At 39.6% G+C, this 16,252-nt stretch overlaps 1 protein-coding gene across 11 annotated transcripts in view; it reads right to left on the bottom strand.

The window, feature by feature from the left end:
- TPK1 (thiamin pyrophosphokinase 1) overlaps positions 1-16,252 on the bottom strand; it is a 491,137-nt gene that overhangs the window by 234,089 nt on the left and 240,796 nt on the right. For all 11 annotated transcript variants that reach the window (XM_027821805.3, XM_027821803.3, XM_043540516.1 and 8 more), the window contains one exon: positions 13,092-13,164. In XM_027821805.3, coding sequence (XP_027677606.2) covers positions 13,092-13,164 — 73 coding nt within the window. The remainder of the gene's footprint in view (positions 1-13,091; positions 13,165-16,252) is intronic.

The raw sequence follows: 16,252 nt of genomic DNA, 5'->3' as shown, positions 1-16,252 counted from the left end.
TTTGCTCCAAGGTGAAATAGACATATAAGGCCCACCTACATCATCTATTCCAAGAGTCTTCAGCAGCTGGTGCTATGTTAGAGCTGTCTTTTGCTTGAATCACAAAATAACTCTGTTCAATTTTCTTCTCTAGATTAAGCAGTCATTGTTTAATACACTCCCCCCAACAACCCTTGTATTTATTTTCTTTCTAATGAATTTCTGCTTTTCAAAGTGTTCCAATATTTTCTCCATCACAGATTGACAGACTGGGGCAATGTCTTTTTAAGAGATCACAGAATTAATTTCTTTGGAACTCTGAGAAAGAAGTATCTGTCTAAAGCAATATGGTCTAGACTATTTAACAAGGGGAGAAAACACTTTCACCTTGGATTGATAAACAACCCTATATTTAGGGCCCTACCAAATTCTGCCATTCTGGTCAATTTCATGGCCAGAGGGTTTTCAAATTGTTCACTTTCACAATTTCAGATGTTTTCAAAAGCACCTAAGTGGCTTAGGAGCATGTTGCAATTCCTTTCAATGTGGCATATGCTCCTCAATCACTTAGGTTTTATGAAAATCCCACCCTGGATTAGGTTTTAGGAGTACAAATTTAAAGTCCTAGTTTTGAAGACATTGCCTCAAATGTGCAGAAGTGTACTATATTGTAAGATATGTTTTTATAATATTATGGCATAAGGAAAATAAAAGGTATAATAAGACTGTCATTATAGATCATTCACCATACTTCCTGTGTGGACAGGAAGTTGCAAACTGCAGCAGTGACAGTATTCAATAGAGCACTGTTCAATGTATGCAAATGTTAAAGCCATGAGAAGTAATCTCAAGAAAGATAAATCTAACACTCCTTGTCCTGTAGTTGAAATATTTGAGGCTTGATTGGTTTTAGTTGCCCATGTACACTAAAATATTTTGGCTGTGAAATGGAGCTATCAGCAAGAGAAGTCAAAACTCCACCCTCATGGCAGCTGATAGAGAGAAGAGCAGACATACAACCATTCACAAGGGAATTTACTCTACAAGTTGTCTCACTGAGGTCAACTGACAGTTTAACGACCTACTCAGCACGAGAAAGGCTATTGCAGTCTAGCTCAGTAAGAGGAGGGAGAGGAACCAGGACAAGTATCCACAGAGGATCTTCTGCATCCAAACAGCCTCACATACAGAATAATGTAAAACCTGAAGTATCTATTGGACAGGTACAGAGTTTGCTTATGCTTTGGGGCTTATTCTATTTGCCCTTACAGCCATGTATGCAAACCTCCGGACATGGCTGTTTGTGAAGAATAGCTCATACTACCTATGTTTATTGTCATTCATTCCGGCACAGAAAACAGAAAGGGTACAGTTCAGATTCATCAGGATCTTAGGGAACTAATAGTATTCTTATTTTAGAGTGAAACAAAGTAATTACACATTTAAAAGACAGATGTCACTTCGTTCTATCGGGGAGCTTAAAAAAAAAATCATTTCAGCAAAACTTTAGCAGGCCACTCTTGGTTTGTTTGGTTAGTCCACCCTTCGCAGTCACTTGATTAATAGAGACCAATTAGTGTGTGTAGTTAACCCACTTTTACAAAACTGCCTACCCAGCACAATAGCTCTTGATAGTTTATGACATTTCTGGAAGGGTATAATACTACTTCCATTAGGCTTTAGCAGAAGACCAACATAACTTAAGTCATCTTTTACCACTTGTTAGGAAACTTGATCCCAGCAGGATCTGAAAAATATTGTTTCAGAATAGAAAAATATATTAGTGGCGTAAATACTACAGTTGTTAACATAGCAAACACTTTGGCTTCTGTTGAATAATTACATGGCATATAATCATCCTAGTCACAGAAATCTAAATTGTGTATACAATTTGCCCAGTGAATAACGGAATTATCTTGTCATGAAACAATTTTTTTTACTTGACAAACTAATATTATATTAATATAGTCAGGCCCCCTTAAAGAATACCTGTTGAGAGAGGGTTTTATAACAAGAGTTACTTAAGGCTCGGTTACACAGGACTATGATTTTTGCTATAAAACTGATGTACTGGGTTGGCTGGGCAGCTCTCTGTGGTGAGGAAACTCTGGATAGCCCTAAAGTTCAGAGGTATCCAAAGCTTAGACACACTAACCTACTATCACTGCCTAGCTCCAACCTCTGCTGTAGTAGAGCTCTGCCGTATGATCTGGCAGCAGCCATCTGCCATCCATGTCAGGCATCTCTAAAGGGAAGGGCCCACACTTTCCTCACACCCCAGGCAGCCATTTTCAGCAGCCTTCCCATCATTATTTGAGGGGAGGCTCCAAAGAGTGCCATCCCCCAAAAGTAGCAGTGGTATCTTTTTGAAAGCGGTACAGAACAAAAGCATGCCAGAGTGTCCATGAAATCAAAAAGGACATGAAACTTGAGGTTTCCCAGAAAGGCTGAGCTCTCTGGGACATCACTAGCAGGAAAACCAAAAATCAATGGTAGTGAATGGCCAGCACAGTTAGAGATTGGAGGAAGAACCAGGGAGACATTAAGAATGTTCTTCCAAACCTAAATTACATTTCAATTTGAGTCCAGCTTATGAATGGATGAAAGTTTGTAGTGCCGTGGGGTGACAGACTTAGGGCTGGTCTACACTAGAAAATCAGATTAAAAAATCAACAGTCCTGAGTGACATAGTTAAGCCAACCGAAGTCCTTGGGTAGACAGCGCTAGGTGACCAGAATTGTTCCGTTGACCTAGTTACCGCCTCTTAAGGGGGAGGATTTACTACAGTGGCTTTTATAGGTACATGCATGGAAAAACCAAACCAACTCCATACTATTAGAGGGTCATACAATTTCTCCCTCTCAAAATTCAATGCGAGCTGTACAGCTGAGGGAAGAATTATGTCCTAAATGCAAACCATTTTTACTTTTAAAAATATTCTATTAAAAATTAATTTTAATGACTCTGTTAAATTCCTCAGGATTCAGTTTTATCCCATGCCCAGTCATATAATTTAAGATTTAGAAAAAGAAATACATGAGAATAGACACTGAGATGTTTATAACCTTTAACGTACGTGTTAAAACTGATAACTGATGAAAATTAGTTAACATGGGGGCATAACTGTTCACTTCTCCTGACCACAAGCATTTTCAGCCTCTAATAAACACATGTAGCACTTAGCGAGCAAACAGAAACACATTTATAGCTGAGCAAAACACCTCAGGGTAAACATACACATGTACATTACCTTAGTATTACAAATATGTTACTGAGCCTAACAAATAAATTGGCAGGGAATACTCTTTGTCATCACTGTATGAATTTAGCATTAACACAACCTTGATGAACAGTAAAAATCAGAAAATGTAACAGGAATGCCAGATGTTGAAGCAACTGAAGAGTTATTAGAAAGGAAAGTTTTGCCGTGGTAGCCTCTCTGTAAAAATAAGCAGCTCTCAAGGGCTTTTTTAAAAAAAGAAAGAATAGAGAAAACAAGCCTCTAAATTATAAATTAAAAGAGATACTGGACCTATAAATGCATATATTTATAGTGTCTGATCACAGATTTGTACTAGTGCCCATAGAAAGCAATGGCAAACCTCTCCTGTTGGCTTCAAGGGGCCCCGGATTGGGCCTCCTGGTTTTAGACATAAGTGTGTATCCTGTATTATTTTAAGAACACCCCCACAACATCTTTACTTTCAAAAACTTTTTAAATTGGGCTTTGTTTGAGGCACAACAGCAGTACAAGTGGTTGTTTTGTCTTTTAAAGTAATGTTTAAAAGATCCTAATAGAAACGCTCAGCTACATTAACAAGGCGACAACACTGGTGACCACATGTCCTCTCCATGTATGGTATCTTTTCCCCTAGATATTTCAAACTATGCATGCCAATGGAAAAGATAGCTTAGGCTCTTATTATGGGATCACTCAATATGATCAAGTTAGTGCCATTTCACACATTTTAATAATCACAGAGGGGCAGGAGTACTGAAGTAGGGTTACCATACATCCGTATTTTCCAGGAAATGTCCGGCTTTTTAGTTCTTAAATCGCCGTCCGGGAGGAATTTTTAAACATCTAAAAACACCCAGGAAAACAGGGACGTATAGTAACCCTAGATGGGAGCTGCCGGAGCGGGGCTTGCAGGCGCCAGCAGCGTACAGAGAGCCCCCCCTCCCCCGACCCTAAGAGCCAGAGAGACCTGCCGAGCGGCGAGGTGTGGAGTCATGGCGATGCTTAGCTGGGGAGGCTCCTGGGAAGCATCTGGCAGGTGCCTCTGGCTCCTAGGGTCGGGTCGGGTCAGGGGGCTCTCTGCCTGCTACCAGTGCCTGCAAGCCCCCCTCATCCCCCCACCTGACCTTAGGAGCCGTGCGGGGGGGGGGGGGGGGGGGGAAGAGGGCTCTCTGCGCGCTGCCGGCGCCTGCAAGCCCCGCTCCATGGCTCCAGCAGCTCCCATTGGCGCTTTTTCCCGGCTAGTGGGAGCCATGGAGCTCACGCTTATGGCGGGCGCAGCATGTGGAGACCCCTCAGCTGCCCCTGATCCTAGGAGCCAAGGGACCTGCAGCAGAAGGGGTGAGTAGGCGAGCGGAGGGCGGGGAGGGTGAAGAGGCGAGCGGCGAGGGAGCCAGTGGCTGGCTGGTCGGCGAGGAGGCAAGTGGCAGGCAGGGAGGGTGAAGAGGCGAGCGGCGAGGGAGCCAGCAGACGGCGGGAAGGTGAGGAGGAGGGCGGCGAGCCAGCAGCAGGTGGGGGGAGGGGGTGAAAAGGCCAGCAGTGGGCAGTGGGAGTTGAAGAGACGAGCAGCGAGGGAGCCAAGCCAGCAGTGGGTGGGCAGGTAGGGGTGAGGAGGCAAGCGGTGAGCCAGTGGCAGGCGGGGGTTCTCGGGGCGGGCATGGGGGTTTCTGGCAGGGGAGTGAGGAGATGAGTGGCAGAAGGCGAGCGGGGACGCCTTCTGAGGAGGGACACAGCTAGCCAACAGCGGGCCAGGGAGTGAGGAGGGGTGTGGCGGCAGGGCCGAGTGGGGAGGGGGTGGGACCTGAGGCAGAGTGGGGGTGGAGCTTGGGAGGAGCGTGGGCGGACTGTGGGTGGGGCCGACAGCACCCCAATATGGAGTGTCCTCTTTTTTTGAATGTTCAAATATGGTAACCCTAACTGAAGGATATATTAAATTCCTGTCCACCTCTGATATTATATACAGAAAATCCTAATTAAAAGACAAAAGTGAGATATAGTATTCAAAAAAGAATTATTTGACAGTTGCAGGGTAATGTTGTCCAATTTTAAAGATATTGAATGCTTAAATAAGTGGGAAGGACAGGTTTGAAATCAATTTTAGGCAGCCTTCTCTTCTACTGGGCCTATTATACATGTACTGAACTAGCAAAACCAAGACTGCAGCATAGAAAAATGAAGCTCAACCTGAGCTCTTTATTCAGCAATAAATACATTTGTTCTGTTCCTTCCCCAAAATAAAGTGCTCCTAACCCATCGTCTGTGCTTCACATTTATAATCATCTAGCACACAATTAATATCCTGTTAAACTGCACAATCCAGTGGCTTTGTTCCCACACCTCTTCATCCACTACTACATGTCACATCTAGAGAAGATAAACCAAGAGAAACTGTTTTATGAACTTATTTAAATCAGGGAGCACTGATTTAAATCAAAGTGATTTACATCACTGATTTTAATGATCTAAATCAGTATGCAGGAAGTCTTGATGTAAATAATTGATTTAGTCTTCTTTGGAAAAAAAACTAAAATGTACAAATGTCAACAATTTTCATTTGTTGGTAAACATTAAAACATGTTGATTTGCAATTACATATCGTCCATACACTAAATGTGATGTTTTTTGCTAACCAGGAAGATATACTATATCACATTTAAGCAATTTATACAGCTTAACATACATTTATTCAAATTCTTAATTTTTTCCCCTTTTTTATTATATTAGAAAATGGTGGCTCATTTCTTATTTACTAGATAAAGTTTAATAGAAATCACAAGTAAAAAAATAATTTGGATAGAAAATGGAATTCAGTTAAAATGCACAAAATACAGCATTTTAAAATTGTTTTTCGTTAGCTATATAAAGCTACCTTATATGTGATGTATACATAAGAAGAAAAGTCTAACAAAACATGTTTGTATTCAGAACTGACTGATTTATTAAACAAAGGAAGTATCATTGGTAATTAGAGAACTGAACTGATTGTTTCCAATCACCATGTCCTTCAACATTTTAAGAACTAGTAGATCTCATCTTCTCAGACCTCATTTTTATTCATAGGTTGGAAGAGGAAAACAAGCATTACTGTTTTTTCAGCTCCCAATCAGTTTCTCAATTTTGAATGAACTAATCATTGAACTGAACTGATTGAACAAACAGAAATAAAGAAAATATTCTCTCTGCACCTGCTTAAGAGGCTACTTCTGTCAAAAGCTGGTTTAGCATTTCAAACTGGTTCTCGGTATGTGGCCAGTGACTTCCACCAGCTCCGTGGTTTGACTTTCTTTAAAAATGTTTACTGCTTAAAATTTAAATTAAACTTAAAAAAATTCAATATATTATAGTAAATTTAGGCCTTCACATAGGTTGTCAAAATTAAATTTGAAGTGAATAGATTACATAAGAAAAATTTAATTGAATTTAAAATCTGTTTTAATAAATAAATTGCAACTTGATTTAAAAACATTGATTTTTTTTCCCACCCTGATTTAAATGACTGCCCTGTAACACTTGTCATAACATTGCTGAACCTGCTAAAGGAGAAAGGAAGGTGTTGCTATATAATCCTCACATAATGTTGCTTAACTAGGAGCATGACAATAAATCAACCTAAGGATTCTGAAGGAGTCTTACCTGTTCCATTTAAAACCTTTTGACTTTCTGAATATACCAAGGGATGCCATATTTCCTGTAACATTAATGTCATAATGAAGAAAATGGACCTGATTCTCTTCTTATTTACATCTGGTAAATAAGGAGTAAACTCACTGAAGTCAGTGGAGTTACCTTAGTATGAAAATAGTGTGATGGGAAAATCAGGCCCATAACTGTCTCTTGCTCCTTGACAAAACTGCTTCCAGATCAGTATATTTTATATCACAACTAACTTCATATGTGGGCTTCGATACTTCCTCTTAACCAGCAGGGTGATACACCCTGTGACAACTACTTGCAAATGAGTATATTTTATAACATGATTAATTTCACATTTAAGCTTTAACAACTAACTCCTCTTATTCAGACACGTCAAAAATAATGCATTTATCTCAGTCAATCAATGCTGCTTTAAAAAGTAGTGTTTGACACATTGACATTTTATGCATGAGTGAAAATTAAATGAACTATAAAATACATTTATAAAACCAGAGAGAAATGTAGCTTTAGTTTTACAAATATGAACAAAATTACTTACTTGCTGGTGTAAATTAGCAAAATGACATGATTTGTTTTGGCCCAGTACCTTCAAATATTTGAACACAACTTGCCCTTTATCTAGCAAGTATATCAAGAGTGTATTATATACAATTAAATATCATACAAACTTTTCCGCCATTTAGAGTCTGATGAGCGCATAGGGTGGGATTTTCCAAAGCACTCAGGTGTCGGCCTAGCTCTGCTCCACATGAACCCATACAGTTTTCCAAGGGCACATCTACCCTCAAAACGAGCACAGTGCTTGTGTAGTGCTTCAGTAAAAACATTACTATGCCAATGGGACAGCTCCCCCAGCCCCCATCAGCATAGTTAATTCACCTCCACGAGAGGCAATAACTATGCTGACACTAGCAACCCTCTTGTTGACATAGTGCTGTCTACACGAGGGGTTTTAGGGCTGGTATAACAGCGTTGCTCAAGGGTGCGGATTTTTCATAATTTTATCCATCTATGCAGAGGAACAAAAGTTCCTCCGTTTTCCCATTTGCAATCATTCACTCGGTTTCCTAATAATATAAATGTTTCATTAACAATTTATCTACATGACTTGATATCTTGTTTATCCCAGTCTCCTATTCCATGCCGTAGAAGCCAAGCTCAAAGGAAGGGGAAAGTTAAAGATCAATTATTTTTGTGGCCATGAAAAAAAAAACATGTCACAGACTGAAATCTGGTCCCCCACCATGAAATCTGGTCTTTTGTATGCTTCTACCCTGTACTATAGGGATTTCACATGAGCGACCAGCGTTTCTCAAACTGGGGGTCCTGACCAAAAGGGAGTTGCAGGGGAGTTGCAAGGTTATTTTAGGGGGGGCCGTAGTATTCCCACGCTTACTTCTACACTGCCTTCAGTGGAGGCAAGAGAGTGCCAGCTGGTGGCTGGAGAGCAGCAACTGTTGCCCGGGCGTCCAGCTCTGAAGGCAGCACCCTGCCAGGAGCAGCGCAGAACTATGGTGACAATACCATACCACTCCACCCTTACTTCTGTACAGCTGCCTTCAGAGCTGGGCTCCTGGCCAGCAGCCACCGCTCTCCAGCTCTGAAGGCAGTGCCATCACCAGCACCAGTGCAGAAATAAGGGTAGTACTACCGCAACCCCTCCTTCCCCCCGCAATAAGTTGTGAGGAGTTGCAAGCTCCTTTTTGGGTCAGGACCCCTACAATTACAACACTGTGAAATTTCAGATTTAAATAGCTGAAATAATGAAATTTACGATTTTCAGACTCCTCTATGACTGTGAAATTGACCAAAATGGACTGTGAATTTGGTAGGGCCCTCCATATAGGGAAGTAGAGCCTTAGCTGGTATAATTCAGCCTTGCTTCACTGAAATCAGATCAGTGTAGCTCCACTGATTTTAAAAGGAAACTGCCAATTTACACCAGCTGAGGACCTGTCCCAACGTATCTGGGTAGGCATCATCTATTTTTATGTGATTCATAAGTGTACTGCATTTTACAGATTGTAAACAAAATGAGATGACCACTGGAACTGAGTAAACTACTGCTGGTACTTTACTAGCCCAAATGTTGCAGTAGGAGACAACAGTGTAGAGTACTAGCCAAATCCTACTTTTTTGCCCCCAACAGAAGAATTTCATACATTTACTTCCATGTTTACATCTGAATTTCAGACCAAATTATTCCAGGTTAAAAAAAAAAATATTTCCTCTAGCCAAGCCACACCCCTGTAGGATCTCAAGTCGAGCAGTGTCTTTTCTGGCTCAGGCACCACCACCAAGAGTACAGATTCTCCAGGTTAGATTATGCCCTCAGTTACATTTGTACAATCACATTGAACTACTTGCTATCTTTACATCACAAAGTTATAGGCTTACAGACACTCTTTTCAGAGTTGAAGGATACACAGGACCAAATTCAGAGTGGACGTAAGTCACAGAATCACAGAAATATAGGGCTCGAAGGGACCTTGAGAGGTCATCAGGTTCAGCCCCCTCTTAGTGACACAGGACCTAATACACTTAGACCATGCCTGACAAGTGTTTGTTCAACCTGTTCTTAAAAGTCTCTAATAATGGGGAGTTCACAACCTTCCTTAGAAGCCTATTCCAGAGCTTAACTACCCTTATAGTTAGAAAGTTTTTCCTAATATCTAACCTAAATCTCCCTTGCTGCAGATTAAGCCCATTACTTCTTGTCCTATATTCAGTGAACATGGAAAACATTTGCTGAGTCTTCTTGATAACATCCCTGAATACATTTGTAAACTGTTAGGAGATCCTCTCTCTCTCTCTTCTTCTGCCCCAGTATTCTTTTCTCATGACTAAATATGCCAAGGTTTTTTTAAACCTTTTGTCATTTTTTGTTGCTCTCCTGTGGACTCTCTCCAATTTAGCCATATCTGTCCCAAAGTATAGCACCCAGAATTGGACACAGAAGTCCAGCTGAGGCCTCATCAGTCCCAAGTAGAAAAGGACAGTTACCTCCCACGTCTTACATATGACACTCCTGTGAATATACCCAGAATGGTATTAGCCTTTTTTGAAACGGCATCACATTGTTTAGCCCATGCAATTTGTGATCCACTAACCCCCAAATTGTTTTCAGCATGACCACAACCTAATCAGTTATTCCCCATTTCGTAGTTGTACATTTGATTTTTCCTTCCTTAGTGAAGTAATTTACACTTATTATTGGATTTCATCTTGTTGATTTAAGACTATTCTCCAGTTTGTCAAGGGCGTTTTGAATTCTAATCCTGTCCTCCCAAGAGCTTGTACCTCCTCCCAGTTTGGTGCCATCCATACATTTTATTCTCCATGCCATTATCCAAGTCATTAATGAAAATATTGATTAGTACCAGACCCAGGATTGGTCTCTGTGGGACCCCACTAGATACATCCTCCCAGTTTGACAGTAAACCATTGATATCTACTCTGAGTACAGTATTTCAACCAGATGTGCACCCACCTTATAGAAATGTCATCAAGACCACATTTTCCTAGTTTGCTTAGGAGAATGTCATGTTGGTCTGTGTCAAAAACTTTACTCAAATCAAAACAGATCACATCTACTACTTCCCCCATCCACTAGGCCAGTAACCCTGTCACGGAAGGAAATAGCTTGTCAAGAACAAATCATGCTAAACCAACCTATGTTGGCTATTCCTTATAAACCTTAATATCCTTTAAGTGCTTACAAACTGATCGTTTAATAAATTATTTCAGTATCTTTCCAGGTATTAAAGTTAGGTTGCCTGGTCTGTAATTCCACAGGTTCTCTTCATTCCCCTTTTTAAAGAGAGGTACTATTTTTGCCCTTCTACAGTCTTCTGAGACCTCACCCATGCTTGCCAAGTTCCTGAAGATAATTACTAAGGGCTTGTATACACCACGCAGCTTTTAGCGACAAGGCTGTGTCAACACAGCCTTGTCACTAAAAGTCAGCATGTGTAAACACTCTTTCCCGGTACTTTGCTGGCACTTTTGCCAACAAATACTTCCAGCCCCGCAAGCAGCGTTAGCGCTCTCCTGCTAACAAAGCCACATTCACACTGCCACTTGCGTCGCCAAAACTTTTGTCTTTTCGCGAGGGCACTTTTTTAAGTACCCGTGAAAGACAAAAGTTTTGTCGACAACTTCACAGTGTAGACATACCCTAACAGCTCTGAAATTACTTCAGCTAATTCCTTGAGTACCCTGGGATGAACTTAATCAGGCGTTGTGGACTTGAATATATCTCACTTACTTAAATATTCTTTAGCCTGTTCTTTCCCTATTTTGCATTGTATTTCTTCCCCCATGTTAGCATTGTGTTGAGTATCTAGTCACCATTTACCTTTTTAGTGAAGATTGAAGCAAAAGAGGTCATAAACACCTCAACCTTCTTGGTGTCATTGTTAGGTCTCCTTCCCCATTAAGTAGAGGACCTACATTTGCCTTTCATTGTTCCTAGTGTATTTAAAGAATCTCTTCTTTTGCCTTTTATGTCACTTGCTAGGCAAAACTCAAAATGGTGGTGTAAGTTACACATGAACAGGTGGATAAAACATTCCTTTTATCATATAAATTGTAACAGGAAAAGGAACTGGTATAAAAAGGTGCAACACCCCCTGATTTAGCATACACCTTCTAACACCCTCCTACTAGTTCTCCCTCACCAAACCCACCCCTACATTACAGCAGTCCCTTGCTTGAACCCTTTGGCATGTAGGCTACACCCACTTACCAATGTGTAATTTACAGCACCATTTGCATCCAACTATTAAGTCAAATGTTCTCTGTGGTAGCACTCTTCAAGACTGATCTCCCACTACACTTTGAAATTAGCGGTTTACTTATGCAGAATGAGTCGGATAAACACTAGTAATTAGAACAAAATGACATCTTTTTAAACTTCACTTTGCAAACATTAACCAATTAAGCATGCACTCTTAGGAATGAATTGAGTAGCTGAATCTGGATCAGATTCACAAACTGCTGGAAGATGGGAACTCTAGGTCTTCGGTACACAACACATGAAAACTCATGATCAGATGGGAGCTCTTATATCAGAAGACAATGCACCTTACATCCATTGTTCCTTAAGCAAAAGCTCGGGTTGGGTCTGTAGTGATAGCATATTACAGTTGAACTAGCAGAGGGGAACTGGGCCATAAGCTATTTTCTATTTTAGTCTCAGTAGGACCGTCCTTGTGTATGTTCTCCTACACAGCAGAAACCCAAAGAAGAAATATCAGATCTGTGAGTTTCTGAGGCTAAGTTGTCCACCTCATGAGGAACGAGCAGTCATTTAGCATGTTTGTAACTAGTGCCTGCGGTGTTTATAACCAGAGTTCTGCAAATTCACAGATGTTACTCCAAAAGGTCCATTTTCTTGGGCCTGAGGGTAAGACTCAGAGCACCAAGTCCCAGACAGACTGCTAAAGTGTTATGTGCAGTCCAATAAAAGATTTTACCTCACTCACCATGTCTCTCTAATGTAGAGTAGTTTAAGAATAGTGATTCTAAACATGATGTGGTGACTCTAAATATGAAGGGGAGTTTAATCAATAGAGAAAGAAAAGAAAAGAGAAAGTGTTAACATTAACTGTGTTGGTGGAAAATGTGCTGGCTGCATTAGCTACAAATTAATGTATGCAGGGATCTGTCCAGAAGTCCAATTAAAGTCTGTATTAGTCAAGTGTAGAGCTAGTCAGTGCATGACTCACTGTTTCAATATGTGATCAAGAAAGCAGCAGCAAAAAAAGTCTTTACATACTGTTTGTTGCTTGAAGGATAAAATCATATCCCATGAAAATCACATTTCTGAAAATATCTGTAGAGCTTATGTGGGTGCCCCGCTACATATAAATCATAGGAGTTTGAGTCAGGAAGTAAAGATTAGTTAGGAAAAACAGTCTTTCAAACTCAGACTTTCAGAAAGTTTGCAATAATTTCTTTCCAGGAAAATCTCTACACATCTCTACCATATTGAGATGATGCTGCAAATTCCCAACTAAAAGCCAACTGCATCAAAATTGCTTTGTTTTTTCTATACGTTATTACTTATTAAATTGTATTGAGCCACTCACATATAACACAAGGCCTGGTCCAATTCCTCAGAAGCCAAAAGGAATTGAGGATGCTCAGTAGGTGCTAAGGATTTCTCACTAATGAGTTGGATCCCATGGTGCTTTAACAAAAAAACAATGCATTTTACCTTGACCTTGTAGTATTCCCTGATTTCAGGCGTAATGGAATCAAAGTCACCACTGATGTAATCAGGCAAGAAGCTGAAAGAAAAGCAGTGAACAGTAAAATGAAAAATTAAGGCATTTTATTTTCTTAAATTAAGAAAAAAAGATGGGAGGAGGAATATTCCTCTCTCAAAGAGAAAAGAAACAAGATTATGAAGCAGTCTACATAACAAAATTAATACTAAGTAAGCCAGCCCCTATTTTAACATGCTGCAGGACTGTAATAAACTGGTGTCCTCTCTATTCTAAGGGGCAAATAGTACACTTTTACATAGACACAGGCAACTCCTAGATGGGAATTCAGCAAGAGCTGTGCATGCATATTTTAAGAAAGATTGGCTCTAAATATATTTTTTTTATTTCAATACATTGCCATCAACAAAACAGCTTAAAAGCCAATTCATTATACTGTACTATCTAGTCTCTTAGGATCTTGTTCCTTTGCTAACAGCAAAAATAGTTTCAGGGTGTCAGACATTTAGCAGAATTTGTTCTTTTATCAAAGTGTTACAAGACATTATAGGCAAGTGAAATCCAACATAACATCTCTGCTCACATTGTCTAGAAAGAATAATGGATTCTTGATGGGAGAGGGGCCACCATGAAACGCCTAAGTGTGAGCTTCTATGCTGGCAAGCAGCACACAGACAGAAAGTTTTAAAGGGATCTGAATTAGCCCTCTGCACCTTCAGATGTCATGAAGCCTTTGGAGCTTTTGTGGGCTGGCAGCCACTAGACATAATTTGTTGTCCAATTTAGCACTCAGGAATCTGTTCCATACATTGCACCTATACACATATAAAAAAAGAGCTAATCAAATAAAAGTTACGTGAAAATCCATTTAATTTGGTTTTCATTCGCCTAATGATTTAATACACTAAAAATGTGCTGAATAAAGAAAGTTTGTTTAATCTTCTTCCTGCTGTGGTGTGCTCAGACCATTGCACGAGATGCTGGGTTTATTTTTTCTCTAAATACCTATGGAGAAGAGGACACACTGTATTAATATTGGCAACTGCTCATTTGTTTTTTCAGGTGATTTGTTTTTAAGTTATTACTGATGTTCTATTTTATTATGGTTCCCTCTCTCCCTCGCCTTTAAAAAAAACCAAAAACTTGCCCATGATAAGTACTCCTAAAAATTATCTGTGCCTGAGGTTTTGGAAACATTATCTCCGTTTAAAAAAAAAAAAAAGGCTAAGATCTGTAAGAATTTAATTTAAATTCTTAAAAGCATCTCTCCCAAAGTGTCATTGTCTTTGCTGTAAACAAACATAGGAATGGAGATCTTAGGGTATTTATTTTACCTTAATTGGGTTGGTTTCTCCCCAGAATAACTTTTAAGTGCATCAAACAGATTTGTAAACTCCATTATTATTTTAAAATGTATAATGAAACTTTAACTGTGCTATACAAAGTATCATTTAAGTGTTTTGAAAAAACAGTTTTCCACGTTGCTAAAATCTTGTAAATTTAGATAAGATAGCGAGAGAAATGACAAGGAAAGATAGTATTATGAAAGTGCTGGTTACTGTCCCAGAGATAAGGCTGAAGTTAGTTTTGAAATTAAGTAGGGATTGGGCCATTTTGTAACTTTCGCTTGAGGTCAGCATGATTTTTCAAAGGATTTACAAGTAAATTCACTCACTGGCTTATAACTTAAAATTAATTTTAAAAAGGTCCTTAAAGAAATTTAGCAGCACAGCAGGAAAATTTTCTCCCACTTGATCTTAACAGAATAACATCTTCTTTAAAGTTCCCACATGATTAAAGCTCATAAAAATCTTCTGCACTGGTTATATTAGATTTTTTTTTCTTTAAAGACTTAATAGTTATTTGCCATCATTGTTCTTAATAAGTGGAAGTTTCTTTTTCAGCAGGAGCTGAAAGTAATACTCTTCTACACAGCATAGAACTCCTCTCTTTCAAAACAGCCACCATTGTTCCCAACAAAAGCAAAGCCAACCTGTTCTCAGGGAAAATGGCAGTTCCCTGCTCCCTGGTTTTATCCAAGACTCCTGCATACTTGAGCAGGACACTCCAAGTTTTAGGGAATGCTCCTGCACCCACTGAAGTCAATAACAAAACACACTACACCTGACCCTCTCATTCTCATCAGTGTAGCTTTACTGACTTCAACACAAACGTAAGTGAGAAGAGAATCAGGCTCATTCACTTCAGTGGAAATAGGGTTGGACTCCTGGTTTGTTCTAGTCAGACAAAAACATCTGTTCAGTAAGGCTGCTAGCAATTTAGTTTGCTACTGAGTCTAGGTATACTAATTAGAAGATCTCAGAAGCCTGAGAAATTTCAAAGGTGAACTCCTATCCTTTGTTCTTTTCCCTGCTTTCCTATTTGCTAATGCAGGGGAGGCTATTAAAACTAATGATAGGTTTCAGAGTAGCAGCCATGTTAGTTTGTATTTGCAAAAAGAAAAGGAGTACTTTGTGGCACTTTAGAGACTAAAAAATTTATTAAGTTTACTCTGGATGTAAAAATGGTGCCCCCACAAGTCAATTCCTGCCCTTCACCCCATCTAAGAAGGAAAAACAATTGTTATGGAAGGCATCATATGATATATCACATTTACTTCTATGAACTTCCATAGATCATTAGCTGTTTTATAATTAATCTTGCTCAAACACCACACACACAGTCCAGAGGTTTTAATGTGGGCAAAACTGACGTTTATGATCACCTGTTTTCTTATGCTTTAATTCCTTACACTAATTACTAGCTGCAGTGTTTTTCTAACCATTAACGTTTCATAACATAGATGTTTCAAGAGACATATTGAGGGGCTAGGAGCAGAATTACAAGAGAAATAGAAACAAAACACATCCTCTCCAGGTAGCAATTTACCAGAGATTCTGGCTTAACCCAAATTGATACTAAGAAACTGTTGCTAGTTGAATTTCCATCCATGGAATTTTACAAACAGTAAACTCAAGAAACTAGTACAAACCATAACAAGTAGCTTTGCTGTATCCCTAGAACACCCTGCTTTGGCTTCTGATCAATACAACTCCTACATAGGTCTCTCCCCTCTGGGCAAAATACATCTTTTTTAAAATGTTGACTTCAAATGGATTCAGCTTCACCTACTTATCTCAAAGATAGGCAT

This window comes from Chelonia mydas, chromosome 2 (assembly GCF_015237465.2).
Source record: "Chelonia mydas isolate rCheMyd1 chromosome 2, rCheMyd1.pri.v2, whole genome shotgun sequence".
Taxonomy (NCBI): domain Eukaryota; kingdom Metazoa; phylum Chordata; order Testudines; family Cheloniidae; genus Chelonia; species Chelonia mydas.
The sequence above is the reverse complement of the archived record's forward strand: the minus strand, read 5'-3'. Positions and strand labels throughout refer to the sequence as shown.